Below are 19,296 nucleotides of genomic sequence, written 5' to 3'. Positions count from 1 at the left end.
GAAGGAAGGACGGATTCCCTGGCAGGTTCAGCCAACTCTGTGCACGGGGCGCCCACTCAGGGAGCTGGAGGGGTGAGGGTGGGGGTGCTGGAGCCCAGATGTTCCTGAGCCCCAGCCTTGGGTCTGGCTGGGTGGGTGGGGGGGTGAAACCATGCAAAGTGGCCAGATTCATTCAGGCAGCTCCTTTTTCGATGGAGAACTGCCCCAAGTGGGAAATGCTGGGTGTGAAACAACACACACACACACACACACACACACACACACACACACGACACTAGTTTTAGGGACGAATAAAAGCAAAGAGGGGGTATAATCTTAAAACTTTAACAAGGTCTCGGACACAAAGGCTTTGCTGGAATAAGGGTGTGTGCATCTGTGGTGTCTCCCTTTCCCCGGAAAAATACTTTGTCATAATTTGTGATTTTATTTCTTCCAACTAAGAAATATACCGAAGGACACAAAGAGGGAGCAGCCAGAGGTGGGGGCAAGGTTGCCGCCGGCCAGCTTCAGTCTGGGTCCCAGGCGGGCGCTCAAAGCCGCCGTGGGAGCAAAACGCTGCCATGAAGGCGTTCCAAGTGGCTTCCAGGAAGCGGCCGTATGTGCTGACACGCATGTGGACGGAGCAGTCTGGCTGGCCACTTCTCAAGGCTGGTGTTTCCTAGAGCTTTCCATTGGCAAACGCTGCCTCCTGGAACTGAGGGACAAAGGTTTTGAAATAAGCCCTGGTGGGAAAGAGGGGGAGAAAAAAATTGTGGTTAGCACAAACAACTTGAAAAAAAAGTGCAACTCAGAGCTTTCAAGCTAACTCAGAACAGTTGTTATTTATTGTTCGTGCATCTGGGGTTGGATTTCCCTTCCCTGCTGATGCAAAGCCCTCTGGATTTTTCCAAGGGAGGTACACACAGTTCACCACTGCGCTATCTTGTGTGGATATTTAAAGGGCCTGTAGGCAGACCTTCCTGGAGGCCAGTTCCTATTAGACATCAGGGCTCAGCCTCCCTCTGCTTTTCCCGGGCCAAAGACAGGGGCCTGATCCCCGCCACAAGTCAGAGAGTGGCCAAGCTAGCCACCCCGTCGTTTTTGTGACCTGAAATATAAAGAGAATTGTACTCTTCACTCAGTTGGATCTTTGACTTCATATAGACAAAGACGGTCTAATAAAATGGATTTCTAAGTGTTCCATGGTCTCCATTTACTTCCAAACATATGTGCGGTTTGGTCTACTGGACAGAAAGCCAGGCTGGATACCAAGAGAACGTTCCTTGGTCAGTCAGACTGGCGACAGGATCTGGGGCAGACCGTCTGGCCTTCCTGGAACCCAGATTCGAATCTGTGGAGACGGGCTCCACGTTCTCCACGGGCCCACTCTGCCATGCAGGGGCTTCATGACGACCCAGACGGGGCCGCTGCCCTGCAGGAGATCCCAGTTTAGGGGAGAAGACAAACACATAAGCAATGCCAACCGAGGCGGTCAGGCACCTATGGAGGTACCGGGAGGCAGCAGGCTGGCACAGTCGGCGAAGGTGGGGGCAGGGAGTAGGCATCATGGGTGTTCTAGGCAAGAAACAGCTGGAGCAGAGACGGGGGCCCGGGGAGGCTTGCTGTGAGCTGGGAACTCAAAGCTCTGCCGTAAGACAAAAGGTGAAGTAGGAAGTGGAGGGGCAGGGTGGGCACCCCCTGCCTCTGGTCACCGGGCTCACCTCTGACTTGTCTCTCCCCTGCCCCTGACTCACACGAGGCCAGAGCAGTCACAACTTACTTAGCCAGAGTGGCTCACTCAGAACCACAACATGAACTAGGACAGGCCACCAAGAGGCCCTGTCACCACCAGTACCACAAAGGCCGCAAACGGAGCTCCTTCGGTGCAGAGGTGAGTAGCCCTACACAACTCAAAGGTCCTGGGGTCCCACGGGGAAGTTACAATGACACCTGACTGCCTGCCCGCTGCCCCAGTGCCAAGTCTACCGAAACTTCTTTCAAATGTCGCCACTTTGGCTTTTGCAGCCCTGGCCTCCGCGGCCTCGGTGCTACCTCCTCTCTCAGGAAGCTCTCCTCCCAGTGACATTCCACATCCTAAGTCTCCTACCTCCCTTCTCCTCGCCGTGCTCCCCCAAGGAGCCCTCTCACTGGGACCCTCCCATCTTGCCCCCTTTCCCCCCCATGCCCCTCATGCTTGACGTTGTTCCCAGGCTTGGCTCCCGTAGCACAGAGCCGTGCAATCTGGGCCTCCGTCCTCATTTCCCTCCCAAACTTCCCATCCCACGTTCTGGCCACCTGCGGGACCGTGACCTGGATGTCTCTGTGATTCAAACCAGTGTCGTCTGAATGAAGGGTTCCTCAACAGCATGTCTCTGGACGTGCTTTGGCCCATCTGTGCTTCTGTAACAGAACCCTGTTTCCACGGCTCCCACAAGCCCTGTCGTGAATTCATCCTGATGTTCCTCTTCCTCCTCCACAATGTCCCTCCATTCTTTGGGACAACCCTCGGCTCCAGGTCTTGTTACCTTTCAACAAAACTGCTGGACTCTAGGGGCGCCTGGGTGGCTTAGTCGGTTAAGCGTCCGACTTTCGCTCAGGTCATGATCTCGCGGTTTGTGGGTTTGAGCCCCGCGTCGGGCCCTGTGCTGACTGCCAGCTCAGAGCCTGGAGCCTGTTTCAATCTGTGACTCCCTCTCTCTCTGACCCTCTCCTGCTCACACTGTCTCTCTCTGTCTCTCTCCTAGAAATAAATAAAACATTTAAAAAAAAACAAAAAACAAAAAACTGCTGGACTCTAGATGCTGGCGAGGATGTGGAGAAACGGGCCCCCTCCTACACTGTTGGTGGGAATGTAAACCGGTGCAGCCCCTCTGGAAAACAGTGTGGAGGTTCCTCAAAAAGTTAACAATAGAACTCCCCTAGGACCCAGCAATAGCGCTGCTGGGAATTTACCCAAGGGGTACAGGAGTGCTGATGCATAGGGGCACATGTACCCCAATGTTCACAGCAGCACTCTCAACAATTGCCAAAACATGGAAAGAGCCTAAGTGTCCATCAACGGACGAATGGATTTAGAAGATGTGGTTTATCTATACCATGGAATACTTCATGGCATTGAGAAATAATTAAATCTGGCCATGTGTAGCAACATGGTTGGACCTTGAGGGTGTTATGCTGAGCGAAATAAGTCAGGCAGAGAAGGACAAATACCATATGTTTACACGTATAGGAGGATTAGGAGGAACTTAACGAAGGACCACAGGGGGAGAAGAAGGGGAAGAATAGTTGGGGAGAGGGAGGGAGGCAAACCGTGGGAGACCCTTGAATGCCGAGAACAAACTGAGGGCAGATGGGGTGGGGGGGGGGAAGGGGGCGATGGGCAAGGAGGGGGGCACTTGTTGGGATGAGCACTGGGTGTTCTATGGAAACTAACTTGACAATAAATTATTTAAAATAAAACAATAAACAAAAACTGCTGCAGACGGCTGTTTCTCCCCCAGGGGCAGGCTTACTTCACCTTTCTGCTGGGACTAGAGACATTTCCTTCGAGTGCGGGTCTTTGTCGCTACCGGAAGTTCCCCGCGACTTGCAGCCTGGCACGCCATGGTTTTCACTATCTGGCTCCAACATGTTAAAAAAGTTGTTTCCGCTCTTCCATTACACTTTGGGGCTCATGCAGCCCTCCCTGGAAGCTAAGAGAGCTAACGATCCTCTTCCAGAAAAACTGTGGGTATGCCGCCCACCCGCCTGCAACTGGGGAGGTCACAGACTCCCCGAAGTCCGTGCGCGGTCCAGGATGCAAGCCCCCCACTCCAGTCTGGCCCCCTGCTCTTCCTCACATGTGCCATTTTCCACCTCTGGGCTTTACCCGTGCTCAGGCCAGAGCATCTGCTCCCAGCATCTATCTGTCACATACGCTACGTGTCTTCCTGGCTGGGCTGCGCAGCGGGCCCTGGAAAGCAGGGAGCACATGTCCTTGGTGACCCCGCAGGCCGTCCTGTAGGCAGCGCTCAGCAAGACCTTCGTGGCTGTGATTAAGGTACCTACTGCCACCGGTTTGCAGGAGGAGTTAAAGCATGTCCGTTACATGCTGTTCAAGAAGGTGAGAGAGTAGCCTCAGAAAGCAGACAAATGTGACATGTAGGTACTGAAGCAGCGAATGCAGCCCATTCTCAAACTTCCAATTATGCCAACAATTAGAAGGATAAAGCAGCCTCCTCTATCCACATCCTGCCTAACACGGTCCTGAGCTGGCTACACAGTCACCGTCTCTGAGACCTATGAGCTCAAAGCCCTTTCCTGCCAGTTGCACCACCACAGTTGTCCTGATGGACGGGAGGGACTCCATGGGGTCCAGAGAGCCACAGACCTAGAGTGAGGCTGGCAAGGCAGGGGAGGCCCTGGGCTGTTTCTCACCGCCAGCAGGGGCGATGAGTCCAACCTGATGTGATGCCTGCATGGGACCATGAGGGAAGGGAATCTTGTCACTGTCTGCCACCGCCCAGGGTACGGGCCACTCATTCCTCCCCCATGTTTCATCTGCTGCTGTTCGACCAGCGACATGCGTGTGTTCGCTGGGGGACAGCCTGGTGGTCCATCCTCGAGGGTCAGGGATTGACAGGCTGCCACCAACGTCCACGGTATTTGCTTTGCTGCCTAAGGTGTCCAGTGGAGCATGACCAATCCCAGGACCACTGGCCTGGGTGGGGGCCCCTCCCCAAGTTACAAGTTGGCCCCATGACAGGCACCGCTGAGTGGACGGGGCTGACTGGGGCTGGGGCTGGGGCGGCCCCTGGGCAGTGGGTCACATGGGTCCCAAAGCAAATCTGATCAGCTGTTGTTCCTTGGAAACTTGTGGGGTAGGGGCTGCCACAGTACCAGCTCCTTAGACCAAAAGGTCTTGGCAAGAGGGAGCGAGCTTTAGAACAAGTTCTTTCCTTCTTCAAAAAGTTCTGGAGTTTCCTGTTCTGTCCTGGGCTTTCCCTCCAGGGCGAGCTGCATGACGCCAAGGGGAAGCAGTGCAGAGAAGGGCTATTTAAAGGCATGAGGCTCCCAGCTGTTGTCAGCTAGCGGCCCCACTGGGCTCCTGGCGACGCCAGTTCAGGGAGAGGGAGGAGGAGGAAGGGGAAAATGACAACTGGCTCCCACCCATTTATAGATTTTTTTTTAAGTGCTGTTTTCATTTATTTCACTTCTTATCAGAGAAAATGGAGAAGTGCCCAGGGCACAGCTTGCCAGAGGCGCTAGTCATCTATCACCTTTAAAAAACCTCTGACCCAAAGACAAAATGTACGGCAAGCTTTAAAGTGCAAGTGTGAGGCAGGGTGGGGGAGGGAAGGTCTCCTCACCTCCCCACTAACTGGCCAGGAGGACCCGCGGGCAGAGAGGCCCTGAGTCAGTCAAACTCATCATTTCTATTCACGCTGGAAGGGAATTTATTTTTAGCCCAAATTTGAGCTGAATGCGCCTTAAGACAAAGTAAGGTTCTGACTCTCTTCGCTGGTCTCAGTCCCTCTGCTCTGGGTTTTATAAAATCACAGCTCAGTCCAATCCCAGAGTCTCAAGTAGGAAGAATAAAGCTTAAAGAATGGACCCCAGGCTGAGGCTGGGTAGGTTTTCCATAAATTCAGAGCAGGAGTGGCTCCCAGCCAGGCCTCGGCTCCCAGGCATGACAAGGAGCCAGGCAGACAGACCCCTCGGCCCAGGCGTCCGGGAACAGGCTCAGCAGGAAATCTCTTCCTTTCTCCAGGAGTGGGATCCTTCATCTACAGAGTGGGGCCCTGAAGGCTGTGGGCCGGGCAGGACGAGGTGGGGAGTGTAGAGTGCGCTCCGGAGCCGGCACATCTGGGCCCGAGGGCCCGCACTGCTCTTTACTGGCTCTATTGCTCAGGCAAGTGACGTACCTCTCCAGCTTTAATTTCTTCAACTACAAAAGGGGGAAAATAACCTTCGATTGCTTTAAAGGCAATGAGATGGCCCAAGTAGGCACTTGGCCTGGTGCCTGGCATAACAGGTGATCAAGAGATGTCAACGGTTACCGTGGGCACCAAGCTGGGTCTGAGGGGAGAGGCTCTGAGGCTGTGGCAGAGGGAGTCCCTATGTGGAAAAACCTAGGGTCCTCACCCTCGGTTCATCCTTTCCGCCATGGCTTGTTGGGTAACTTCTCACTTATCACACTGGGAGGGGCAGCTGGAGGCAGAGATGGCCAGTGTCAGGAGCGGACGGCCACCCCAACTTGTCAGGACACCGTGTATCTGTTGAAATCCAGCCCGGAGCTGCTAGTGGTGTACTTGGGTTATCGAAGGGCAGGCTGTGTGGTCAGAGGCATCTGCACCCTCGTTTGTCTTCTGCTCGAGCTGCTGGGTGTGTTTCCGTGTGTGGCTCTGATCAAAGGCCTGGTCAGAGAGGAAGCTGCAGCTGTGAACTAGAGGGATGTTTAAGAATCACAGGGCTCTGGCGGCCCAGGATGGGGGTGTCCAAGTTGGCTGAGTCCCCACACAGGTCTTCTGCTCAGGGCAACGTGTATTGAAAGGGGTAGTCAGTGGGTCAGGTGGAAAGAGTACTGAGCCACGGAGACATGGGTTCAAGTCCAGGCCTTGACTTGTCGTGTCATCAGGAACTGGGACTCACTGCCTCACCTGGAACAGGAAGATTTATACCTGATGATCTCCTGGTGCCACCCACTTATGGCTCAGAGATACCCACATGACCTGGAGCAAGCCATTTAACTTCTTTGTGTCTTGATTCTTCATCTGTTAAGTTGGGGCCCTAGCCAAGCCCAGGGCCCAGCGTGTCACAGGTGGTGGCAGGGCGGAAAGGCGGTCGTGGCGGCTGTTATCATCTGAGGCGCCTTCTCACAAACACAACAGGGTCAGTGAAAAATGCTGCAGGGCTCTGAGGAGCTGTTTAGCGTCACCACGGTCCGCACACGACAGGGATGGAAGGCCAGTTCCCCAGCCATTCCTCTGCTGTCCCACTGAGGGGAGGTCCCACAGCAAGTTGTTAATAATCAGTGTGCTCTGGGGAAGCGTCTCTGGAGGCCTGGAGAGTTACCCCAGGGACCATCAGGGAAATCTGCAGAGGCCTTCGGGTGAAGGCAGTTAGGAATTGTGCCCAAAAAGGGCTCATCAACAGGGGTTTCCCTACTGGAATTGTAGTTCCGTATCTATTCAATGGATCTTTCCAAAAGAATAAAGATCTACATCTGAACACATGGATCGATACTGCTTTAAGAAGATCATAATAGAAACCGAAAACAAAGCCCAATGAGGTTGGGGACTCTGGAGAAGGGGAAGGGACCATGTGGAGCAGGTGGAGTGTGGCTGCCAGTGTGGCAGGAAGCCCTGTTGTCTGTCTGCAGGCAGGAAAACAGAGGCTTGGTGAGTTCAGTGGAGATACGTGCCCCGTGGTGCCCTGATCCCGGTGCCACTGGGGCGCATCTTCCCACAGGCAGGAGACCCTGGGGTCTCACCGCCTTCAGCCTCGCTCCCTTGGGACTCAGCATCGTACAAAAAAGCCTAAACGACTGTCTTCTTCCGAAACGGGACTCGGTAGTCTCTTTCTGGAATTTGAAAATATTTTTCTCTGGGCGATCATGAGACGAGCCTTATGATGTCTGCCAGAGTCAGGCCAACGTGGTGGCGGGGCGGGGTGGGAGAAGTGGTTCGGGGACACGACCCTCGTTGTCAGGAAATCAAGGAAATATGAATCAAGTCAGAATGCATTTTTGCAAAGAGGCAAGTTCCAAGACATCTAAGGCCCATTTCTTTCCTTGCTTTTCTGCTGCAGCTGTGACTTCAACTGGCACATGTTTTTAATCAGTCCTATGAAAACCGATTGTGGTCTGAAAATCAAAGCAGTCCTGTAAATAGTGAGACAAAGTCCTGCTAATCATTTCTCGTGGTCTTGCCTGGTCCTCACTGTCCTGGACAGGCCACTGTAAATACTGACTCATCTGAGGTTACTCTCCTCGTGTCAGAGGAGTCAACCTTAAAATAGGATCTCTGCGAGGAGTCCCGCCTCTACTTTGATGCCCTTCACCCCAAACCCTCCAAAGGCCCCTGTGAAGTCTGCCTATCTGACTCTGGGCGCCTTGGTGGGCAAGTGACTGGCACAATAGAAGCTTATTTTGTAGCTGCGCCCCAGGCAATATCCGCCTGGCTCCCTGGCATGGGCTTTAGGAACAAACAAGTGGTTGTAACTGGTTCACAGTCTCCCTAAATGTGCCTATCTCTGAGCACGCCTGGTTCATTTTTAGGGGGTCCAAACTTGGGAAACAAGAAAATCAACATGACTGAGATGCAAAGGCTTGATTTCTTACTGGGAACATAGCATCCCAAGCTCACGCTTTGGGTGGCAGCCCCCACCCTCAGCTGGAATCAATGTTCCCTCCGCTGGGTCCCATGGCACACTGGGCCTCCAACCTCAGGCCCAGCCACGGTCTGCCTCGAGTCTGGAATGTTTAGATTGGTGTCTAGACGATGTCTTGTGCAGCTCGAGCTCCTCGCCTGTGAGACTGCTGATGGCTGAGACTGTAGTCTCAGTATGTGTTGAATTAAATCAAATGCTGTTTTAGGAGGACTTCAACAACCAACCGACTGAGATCCATTTCTAGACATCAAAGTATTGGGATGGAATCTGGCTCCTTCTAAATCACAGGGTATTGGTAAATGCTTACTAAAATGATCAAAATTACCTAGTGGTTCTCTCTCCAAGGAGGCCCTCTGGAGCCTGGCCAGTTCCTTTGGGCCACAGCAGCTTGCAGCCAGCTTCTGCATCTGCAGGGGTGAGGCCTTGTCCCCAGGGACTGCAGGTGTCTCTGCCCCCTTGGAGTCCCCTGGCACGGTGCACGAGAAGGCGGTGAAGGAGGACAGGAAAGGTCAGCTGGCCAAACGAGAGGGAGGGACAGGTAGTCCTTATGGGCTCCTGAGCCTCCCCCAGCCACAGGGCTGCCATCCTCCACTGGGTGCCATCTCTGTGTGCACACATCTGTCATATTCCATACTCCATTCTCCCACAGCCACCATACACTCCCTGATGGCAGGACAGTCATATCCATCTGCCTTGGTGCCCCAGGTTTGTGTATGGGGCTTAACACATAGCAACTCAGTATTTCTAATGAATGTAGACATTTGGCTTAAAGACGCTTTAGAATTGTAATATTTTGGAACAAAAGGAAATCTCAGAGGTCATACAGTCCAATCCCTACAGTGAAGGGAAAACTGAGAGCCAGAGAAGTTGGTGGCTCCCTGAACACAGCAAACAATAATCATAGGTGTCAGCATAGGTCTTCTCTGTAAGTCTCTGGATGGCGGAATTTAGGGATGGCACATCCTTAGTGCCCAGTACTGCTCACCTTCCTGTGGGCCTCACAGCAAGTAGATACTAACCTGGTGCATGAATGAATGAATGAATGGATGGATGAAGGCCCTCCAAGGCTGGAGGCCCAGGAGCTGGGGGTAGTCCTCCCTCGCATTCCTCTCAGCCTGATGCTGTTTGCATCCTGAACCTAACTGATGAGAGGCTGGGATGAGAGGGTACCCTGTGGCCACTCAGAAAGGCTGGGCCCCTGGGTGGGGGAATGGGCTGAGATAATGGGCTGCACCTGGCTGGGCTGAAGCCAGACAGTGGAGGTGGGGGGTCTGGGGAGTGTGGCAGTGCCTGGGGACCCAGAGCAGAGCCACAGGCCTGTGCTCGTCCTGTGTCCCCCACTGTGCCTCGGAAGGCAGGTGCCTCAGCAGCTGGCACCGGTCTTCTGCTCCCCCTGCCCAGGGCTGCACAAAGAGGAAATGAGCACTGGCTCCTGCAGACGGCTGTGTGGATGCCCGTGAAGGGTGCCAGGAGCCCTCCCCAGGCCTGGCCAGGATGAGGGCTACTCCTGTGCTCACCTGTGCTGGGGAGAAGCGACCCCCTGTCTGACGGCAGTGAGTCAATGCCAAGGTCACAGATGATTCTCCCCTTCTTAGTCAGCGAAGGGGGAAACACCAAAGGATAGACCTGAAAGAGGAAGTGCCCGGGGTCCCAGCCACGCTGGCCATGTGGAGTGCGTGTCCGAGGCCCCAAATCACACTCCAGTGGGGACTGTGCCTCAAGGCTCCCGCTCGGCACTGCCAGACCCCCGCAGGGCCAGGGAACCACTTAGGAGATGGACTCTCTGGGGCATAAACAATCCTATCCTCCCTAGAGTCTCCCTGCAGCTCTGAAGTGGTGTTTGCCTGGCTGGGGATCGGGGTTCTCCACTTAGACTCAGACTCTGGAGGCTGCAGCTCATGTCTTCCATGGCTGCCAGTGCCAGCTTTTCATCACTCTGGCACTCTGAGTATTCACCCCCCAAGCTGGGTGTTTACAGGTACCCCTTGCAGACCGAGGTGGGGGGCAACAAGGATGGCTATGGTCCCTCTTCTTTCCATTCTAATCCTCCTGCCTGGCAGCTAAAATAAGACCCCCAGATGTCTGGCTCCCAGGGCTTCCAGATGGAAGATTCAATTCCAGATGGAAGAGGCAATTCACAAAGAAGAAATGATTCAATGGGAGAGGCTGCCTGAGGCCTGCCCTCCCTGCTGGGCTGCAGTGGCCTTAACAGAAACTTCTGGTGGGCTATGCTGCGCTGGGCGTGTGGCAAAGTTCTCCAGAAGGCTGGCAGGAGGCAGCCTCCGTAGGGTTCTTTCCACTCTGCACCAAGCCCGGGGCCCTGGGTGCGCTGAGCACAAATAGCTCTGGCCCCGTGTGTCAGTTACGGAGAGCAAGGGCTGGAAGGGAAGACTGCGAGGCCATGAAGGACATACAGCGTGGCTACAGGAGATTCATGCATGGTATCCAACATGCCGGTTCGTAGGACTGGTATAATGGTTGCCGTGGGTTGTGAAATCAATTTAGGGCGTCCCAACCAGCATGAAAAGGAAACAAAATAAAGGCAGAGTGTATCACACGTGGCGAGGGGTAAGAGTTTTTCATGAAACTTTTGTTTTAGTTACAAATACGGAATTAGGTTATAAAATAAATATCTTCCCGTGGATTGCGGTATAAAACCTGGAAGCCGCAAGAACAAAGGAAGGGGGTGCCCGCTACATGCGAGACATCGTGCTCATTGTTTCCATCTATTTTATCTACGTTCACTTCTCCTCACGGGCCTCCCACTGGGGGAGGTATCAGCAGCTGTTTCTGCCAGTGAGAAATCTATGATTCAGAGATGCAAAGTCACTTCTAAGATCACCCAGGTCATCGGTGGCAATACTGTGTACAAACCCAGAGCTGCTGGATCCCCGAGGACACGGTTTTTCCACACTGCCATGGTTTCCGGAGGAGAGAGAGGAGGAGCAGGCCGGGGCCCTACCTCTGGGGCTGCTGTGTGACGCCCAGTCACTAACACTGGAATTGCCAACAGCCCAGGAATGAAGTCAGTTACTTACTGCCAGCTCCCATCACACCCACATGTGTTCTTACAAACCCCCGCTAATCGGCCCACCCTCCTGGAGGTTTGTGTGTCCAGAGGTGTTGGCTGGTGTTTTCAGTCCCCTTCTAGGGACCTGCACTGGGTGGCTTTTCAGTAGAATTGTGACTGCAATAACAAGGGACAAAAGCATGAGCGTGGCCTCCCTCTCGCTTGTCCCTTGGGTTCCTGGAAAACTGAAGCACCTTCGTGAAGAAGGAGGCCTACTCTCAAAGTCTGTGAGAAGGAAAAGAAAGTGCGGGAAGGACACGTGCAATCTACCCAGGTGCACATAAGAGGCATCATAAATGTTCTCTGAGTGATGAGCCCCGGAAGAGCAGAGGGCAGAAGGTCTTTTAATATTAAGGTCATTTGGCATCTTAAAACTCTCCAGGGTTGTTGAGAGGTACTATGTCTGTAAAGTGCTATAAAGCAGGAGGTATTATTATCTTGACATAATTGAGCTGCAGACTAGGAATGGGGAGGCCTGAAGGGTGATCCCGGCTCTGCCTCTTACTGGCTATGCAACCTGGGATGGGCCACCTCACCTCTCTGCGCCCCACATGCCTCATCTGTGAAGTGAAGGGATGGCTTCTGAGTTCACTTCCAGGTCTAAAGCACTACTATCCACTATTATTATTATTATTATCATCGCTTTAGTAGCAATCCAACCAATTTAGCCAGAGACCGTGTCTTAAGTGGAAACAGTAATTAATGAATGACCTCTCCCTGTGCTTTGCTAGAGGGGTTCTCTCAAAGCCTTAATAAGCATTGTCAGAGATATCACACATGTCTGAGGTTTCTAGATCTCTCCTTTGTCCCCAGATCTGACGTAGGACCCCAAGACTGGGTGGCCATCAGCTACCCTGGCCACCTTCCTTCCATCCTTCAGACCAGCAGACAACCACTCACTCACTCGGTCACAGACAGCTCCTGCTCTAGTGTAACGGCTGGACCCTGCAGGGATCAGGGAATGCACCTGAGCAGGGCCCTGGCCCTGGGGGGCACACAGACACTTGGCTCCCGGAGCAGACAGCTGCATGCTAATTCTGGTCAGAGCTGGGTGGCTTCACTTTCGCAGTCATGGGCCAAGCCCTCCTTGACCTGCTCCTCCTCACTGCTAGCGCTCTGCAGCAACCGCAGCAAACTTTCTGCCTGGAGTTTGCTTTCCTTTCTGCTCAGAGCTGTAGTGGGGCATTAGCCAGCAGGCCAGACGTCTAGCACCTTTAATGACAATAATAATAATTTGCATTTATACAAGGTCTTTCATCGGGGAATCTTAAAGTGTATCGCAAACAATAATTAATTCCCCTTTGCAACTCTGAGAGCCAGTTAAGTAGGAGCGCGTTTGCTTTGCAGGTAAAGGGAACTTTCTGGACCATGCAACATGCTGGAGCCCTCCCTCCCTACCCAAACCTACCCACCTGCCTTCCAGGCCTGGCATGAGCATCAGGCCCTCCCCAAAGCCTGCCGCTGCCAACCCCAGCCACGGCATGTGTTCGGCCTCCAGCTCCAACTGGGGAGCCGCTCATTTGGAACTAACCAGAGACACGGTGGAGGTGATCTTAGGATCCTGAGCAAGGCGGGACTTGCCCTAACAGTACTTCTGAGGGGGGCGACCCTCCAGCGCTGGCCTGAACACCTTTTATGAGGGAGAGCTCATGACTTAAAGGCATGTCTAATAGTTACAATATTTTGCCTTATTCTAAACTGAAATCTATCCCCTGAGAACCTCCGCCCATGGGTGCTACTTGTGTCTTCTGGAACAAAACACCTGACCTAAAGTGTTTGGGGTTGCAGGGTGATGTCTCTTGTGTACACATCGCTGTCTGCCTCTGTGATCACCCCTGGGTGGAGCGGAGGTTTAGGGAGGCCTTGCAAACTGAATGGTGGGGGCGGCCCAGGCCTCCACCATGCGCTCTGGGCCCAAGGTCAGCCTGCCTTCCTGAGCACTGTGGGCGGGAGTTGCCTGGTGCTGCTGGCTCTGGAGCGCTGGGTCTGTCCGGCTTTGAGCGCAGCCTTTTAGACTCCCTACCCCTGTGATGCAGACGCGGACGCCTCTGTGTTCGTGTGGGGGGCTGTACCTCAGTAACACAGAGGTCCTCTCATTTTCTGTCAAACGCTTGACAATCAATGACGATCCTTTCTTCCTACATCTATTAAGTCCAGGAAATAACTGCCAACTGCAGGGATTGGTTTCTGGAGACGAAGCCAAACAGTAACCTCACTAGTTTTTTTGTTTGTTTGTTTTTAACAATTCTTTGTCAGAATAAATAGCTGGTGCTAAGCTTGAGCAAAGGATGCCTCAGTTGCTGAGCTGGGCACCTACATAAGGACAAGTGCTCCCTGATCCCCGTCCCCTCCAAGGTGTTAGAGGCAAGCCAGGTCTCGGGATGGGGGCCAATGGAACCCTTTGCTAAGCTTTATTTCCGAAAGTTAGATCTCCTAGGGCAATCAACAACTCCCCTGAGTGATCTGTGTCCTTGCTGGTAGCTTTATGCCTAAAAAGACACCCACCCTCCCTTTGCCAGGAGTACACTGTTTGGGTGAGAGCTTTCTCCTGGGGCCTTACCATGGAAGGGGTCCTGAGCACGCGTCGAATGCTGTTGTTTTCCTAGAACTTGTGCCCTTGTGAGCATGAGGTGTGGCCTGTGGCCACAGAGCCTCATCCTGCCTTGCTTTCACATGATTCCCACTTTCTGGCCTACAAGCAAGAGTGATCCTTTTTGACTAGGATCTGGCCCTGAGTCATTGATCTGGGGGATATCTGCGAGAAGAAAAATCAGAGAGGTCAGAGAGGGAACAGACTGGTCTCGTTCTGCGGCAAGGATTGCACCCCGTGACCACTCTTACTGCCCCAAGGGAAGAGCATGGACTTTGGAGCCAGAACTGAATTCAAATATGGGGCTGTCACTTAGTACCTGTGTGTCTCCGGGGAAGCCACATAACCATCCCGAGCCTCCATGTAGTTCCCGTAGGACTCACGTGGCTGCCTGGCACGTGGCAAGAACTTGAGCCATGTTCGTTTCCTTTCCTCCCGCCCTCTGCTCCCACCACAAGGTTGCACAAACACACTCTAGGCAGCTCCTACTTCACTTTAAGAAACATCGATGCAACAGTTTCTGTTTATAAGAGGGTCTGAAATACCTGGGACTGTTGACTACATAGCGCCTGTACCTAGTCAGCATTTAATATTTGTTGAATAAGTAAATGAACTAACTTGATACTTGGTATTTTCCAGTTTGTGCTTTTAAAGTAATCTCAATTTGGAGTGCCTGGGTGGCTCAGTTGGTTAAGTGTCTGACTCTTGATTTCCACTCAGACCACAATCTCACGGTTTGTGGGATCGAGCCCTGCATCGGGATCTGGGCTGGCCTGCTCGGGGTTCTATCTCTCCCTTTCTCTGCCCTCCCCTGCTCACGCTTTCTCTCAAAAATGAATAACACTAAAAAAAAAAAAAAAAAAAAAAAACCTTCATTTTAATGCAAGCAACAATCAAGTGTATGGAACAGATACCATTGCTCTATTCCCACTGGCTACATAAAGAAACAGACCTGGAGAGAATAGTAACTGGCCCACGTCGGCTGTGTGGTCAAGGCAGAGGGGAATCTGGACAGAAGCTAGTGGCCTGTGGCAGCAAGGTGCTTGCCCTGGAAGGTCTTCTGTGCCTTGTGTGCCCACAGGCTTGGAGCAGGAGGGGCATGGCTCTGGGGCACTCACGGTCCACCGGAAGGTTTACCCATAGTATCTGCAGCTAAAAGCGAGGGGTATCACAATGAGCCTGGCTATTTGAAGTAGTAAGTTTTAAAAATCAGAAGCATTTTCTAGCTACAAGTTTTCTTTCTCTCAGGTCCCGGACCTCTGGTCCCAAGCTAACTACAGGGTTCTTCCCCAGTGCTGGCCTCTCTGAGCTCCCACTGCCCATCCCTGCAGGGAGTGGTGGCACTGATGCACACACCCAACCAACCCTCTTCCTACGGCATCTTTCTAGGGCATAGAGAGAAATGCCGTTGTACACAGGGCTCTGTTCCTTAGCATGGTGCTCTGCACACTTTAGGGGCTGAAAACACTGGCAAACTACATTTCCTTTTGTTCCCGGTAGCCTTTCAGAACCAAGGAAGGGGACAGGAAGTAGACATTAAGTTCTTGGCTACTGTGGGCTCCCAGCCTCTCTTCCCAACCCTCCAGCCTCTGAACTGCTGGGAGCTACTGCTAGATGCAGAATGAAAACGGCAAGTTAGGAATCTTTCAAACTTTTCCCACACAGCTGGCCCAAATGCAATTCCCACTGTGAGCTGAGAGCTGGAAATCGTATCTGACCACAAAGCCATCTCACCCATGGAGAGTTCGTAACAACCCTCTGAAAACCACGCTGACAGCACACCCTCCAGAGGAGGGGTATCCCCGTGGAACGGCGTCACTGTGCACACTGGGCAACGCGTGACCCAATGCCTCGGGAGTGAGGTCGCTTCCCACCACTGTGAGCTTGTCTATTCTGGACCGCCTCACCCATTTCTTTGTGCTGCTAACATATCACCTGTGAGACATAACTCTGGAAAGTCATGTGCATTCCTGAAGTTGAGGGCCAGTTTCAGGTCAAGAGTTACCTAAGAAGAGCCAGAACATGGGCTCTCCAAGAGAGCGCTTAATGAAGATCTGGATCTATGGTGCCTGCCAGGAAGGGACCGAGTCTCAGTGCCTCCGGCCGTGGGGCCCCTTTCTGCCAGGCCTGAGACTCTGAAACACACTTGCCCTGAGCACTGCTGGCAGGGACAGGTATTAATGGGCACGCTAGGGGCCAGCCGAGGCTGCCGTGGTCTCAGAAACAAACGCCAAGCAGTGTTAATGTGCTGTTGGCCAGCAATTGCCTGCAGACTTCTAGGATACCAGGTATCAGGAGTGCACTTGGGAGTACAGCTTCTACTCTGCACCAAGGCATCCAGCCAAGCAAGCAGGTGGGGGCTGAAAGTTCACTCCTGTTCTACTTGTAAGCTGTGTGCTCCAGGGGCTATGCGCCCAGAGAAACAGACTGGCGTGCGTGCGTGCGTGCGTGCGTGTTTACCCAAAGCTATTAGTCAAACTCTGCTCTGAACCAACACAAAGGGGCCACCTTTTCTAGTCGGCACAAAAGTTCTTTATAGACCAGAGTGGCCCCGAGAGGAGAACCATTCATTTCTGTACTTTGGTTTCTCTATTGTGCATCTGGCACGTGCTTAGCGGATGCATGTCGTTAGGATCCAAATTTTATAAATTAGAATCTTGGGGCGCCTGGGTGGCTCAGTTGGTTAAACATCCAGCTCTTTGATTTCGACTCAGGTCATGATCTCACAGTTCATGAGTTTGAGCCCTCCACCAGGCTCTGTGCTGACAGCATGGAGTCTGCTTGGGATTCTCTGTCTCCCTCTCACTCTGCCCCTCCCCTGCTTACATGCTTTTTCTCTCTCTCTCTCAAAAATGAATAAACATTAGAAAAAAGGAAAGAATCTTGTTTGGACTGCTAATGGGGGAAGAAGATGTAGTTCTTTCCTTGTCTCTGAATTTTTTAAGGCATCTTGAATTTCTGTTCTTCTTACAATAGCCATCAATCTTTCCTACCGCTCCAGGCTATTCCCACCCCATCCTACAGCTCAGACTCAGGGACAAACACAGACAGAACACCGGTGAGGGGCGTTTGGGCAGCCACACGGGTTCTCAAGGCAGCATCTAGCTCCCTTTTACCGTCATGGTTATCAAGATGGCTAATCTGTGTTCACTTCCATGGGGTACAAATGGCCCACCTTGAACCACGCCACTGAATGCAGTCAGACCTACAGCTGGGGTGTCTCTTTTCCAAAACTGGTGAACACCGTGGGTGCCAGAGACATCAGACCAATAAACAAACTCAGATATGTAGCAAAATGAACTGTAAAAATAAGCAGAGTAAGTCCCCATCCTATGTAGATTTCAACAATCTCAAAGCATGCTTTTACCTACTACAGGGAAGAGAACTAACGCTTTTAGTTACTTCAGGAGCTCGTGCTATAAAAGCACTGCCTGTTACAAGTTCAAAAGTCATAGGAAGTTGGATGTGAAAGCCCTAAAGATCATCTAGTCTAGGCATCAGCAAATTTTTTCTGTAAAGGGCCAGACAGTAAATTGTTTTGTAGGCCATATACTCTGTCTCTACAATCTGACTCTGCCCTGGCAGTGATAGCAGCCCCGGGATGACATGCAAAGGAATGGGTGTGGCTGTGTTCCAATAAAACTTTATTTGTGAAAACAGACAGCTGGCTGTTGTTTGCCAATTCTTATTCTAGTCCCACCCCTGTATTTTCAGAGGAGGAGTGACATGACTCCTTCACAGTCACAGGACCCACCCAAGACCATCCAAGACTGAGACCTGCATGATTTGCGGGGAGGAAGAGAGATACTGCTGCAAGCCTTAGAGTCACCAGCATGAAAGAACAAACTAGCCCCTGCGGTAACTGGAGAATTTGACTCTCACATTTACCTCCAAAGAGGACCAAAATGCAAGTGGAAATCACAGGTTAAAGTCTAACAGGACTGGGAAAGACAACCCACATATCAAGCTTGGCTTGCAGACAGGTAACCATTGGTTATAGCCTCCTAAGTATATGTTGCTGAGGTTCATTCATCAGTGAGACTCAGGCCCAGTTTTGAAATGTCTCTGGTGAAGGGCTGGAAAAAAAGAAAAAAAGGGAAAAAAGGACCCGTGAAGCCACTGGCACTGTCTGCGAACAATACGAGAAGAAAACAGCATATTCATTTTTTCCAGGCAGCAGCTAGGCAAACCTCTAACAGTACATAAATGGTCAGAGAGGGCAAACCCTCTCGTCCAGGACTTGAGAACAGGTTGTTTTGGCTGTCAAGCATTTTCAAAACAAGTTTTCTTGGTCTCATGACAGGTTGTGGCAAGAACAAGAAAATAAAAAGCGTGGAAGATCCCATGATCCCTGCTCCGGGCTTCCACGTGGGCAAGCTCGGCCTGCACGGTCAGGTTTGCTTTTAGAGCGTGCAGATAAAGCTAGTCTTAGGGCTAATACCACCTCACCAGTGACACCATTTAATAAAGAGATTCCTCTAAGAACTCTCTGGCAGCTGGATAATCATTCTAGTCTGGGAGGAATAGGTCAAAGTCACTCTTAAGCCCAAGGGTGCTGTTCTGCTCAAACCCACGCCCTGCGTTGTTTTAAATTTCACCTCATGTTACGTGGACAAATTATTCTTCTGAAATGGAGGTTAAAAGCCATCTGCTCTAAGGTGGATTTTTCCATCTCAACTACAGAACACTGGCCGGGGTGGGGCAAAGAGATCAGTAAGGAGGCACCAATGGGGAGAGCCAAGATCAAGCTGGCCTACAAAAGTGCCATTAACTCCCTACCAGCAGTGATCTTGCTCTGAGGGGCTTAAACTCAAGGAGAGGATGGGTCAAGCATAAAGCTGGGTACGGCGGCACCAAAGGACACACAGCCAGATGGAGACCTGGAGACGATTATTATCAAGTACCCAGAGCAAATGTTTAACTAAACAAGTGTGCTGGGACTTTTTACATCCCCTAAATTATTATTGAAGAGCCCAGGATAGTAGACCCAGACTTAAGTTCAGACTCAAATTCTGAATATTTGTGTGGCCTTGGGCTTCCCTTCTTGGGTCTTCTTTGTTTCACATTCAAAGCCAGGCAGCTGGATTGCCTTCCAGCTCCAAAGCTGTGATCCTCAGACTCACCAGAGCAGGGAGTATTTGGTCAGTTACCTTCACACCTGCCATGGCTATCTCGAGTCACACCACAAGGGACAGCTGAGGTTCCCACTTTTAGCAATGCTCCTGGAATAAAAACTCTGTGAAAGAGGGCTGACTCTTATTTGGTGAGACAAGTTATCAGACCACAG

General features: G+C 52.1%; 1 protein-coding gene across 3 annotated transcripts in view; it reads right to left on the bottom strand.

The window, feature by feature from the left end:
• Positions 1-401: 401 nt before the first annotated feature.
• BABAM2 (BRISC and BRCA1 A complex member 2) overlaps positions 402-19,296 on the bottom strand; it is a 401,061-nt gene continuing 382,166 nt past the window's right edge. Inside the window, exon 12 of one of the 3 annotated variants that reach the window (XM_039238505.1) lies at positions 402-722. In XM_039238505.1, coding sequence (XP_039094436.1) covers positions 659-722 — 64 coding nt within the window. In that variant the 3' untranslated portion in view covers positions 402-658. Of the gene's footprint in view, positions 723-8,842; positions 8,863-19,296 lie in introns of those variants that run through there. The other 2 variants (XM_039238507.1, XM_039238509.1) reach the window with 2 other exon arrangements.

This window comes from Hyaena hyaena, unplaced genomic scaffold (genome assembly GCF_003009895.1).
Source record: "Hyaena hyaena isolate Hyena2069 unplaced genomic scaffold, ASM300989v1 scaffold_140, whole genome shotgun sequence".
NCBI lineage: Eukaryota > Metazoa > Chordata > Mammalia > Carnivora > Hyaenidae > Hyaena > Hyaena hyaena.
This window is presented reverse-complemented; position numbering and strand designations above follow the sequence as displayed.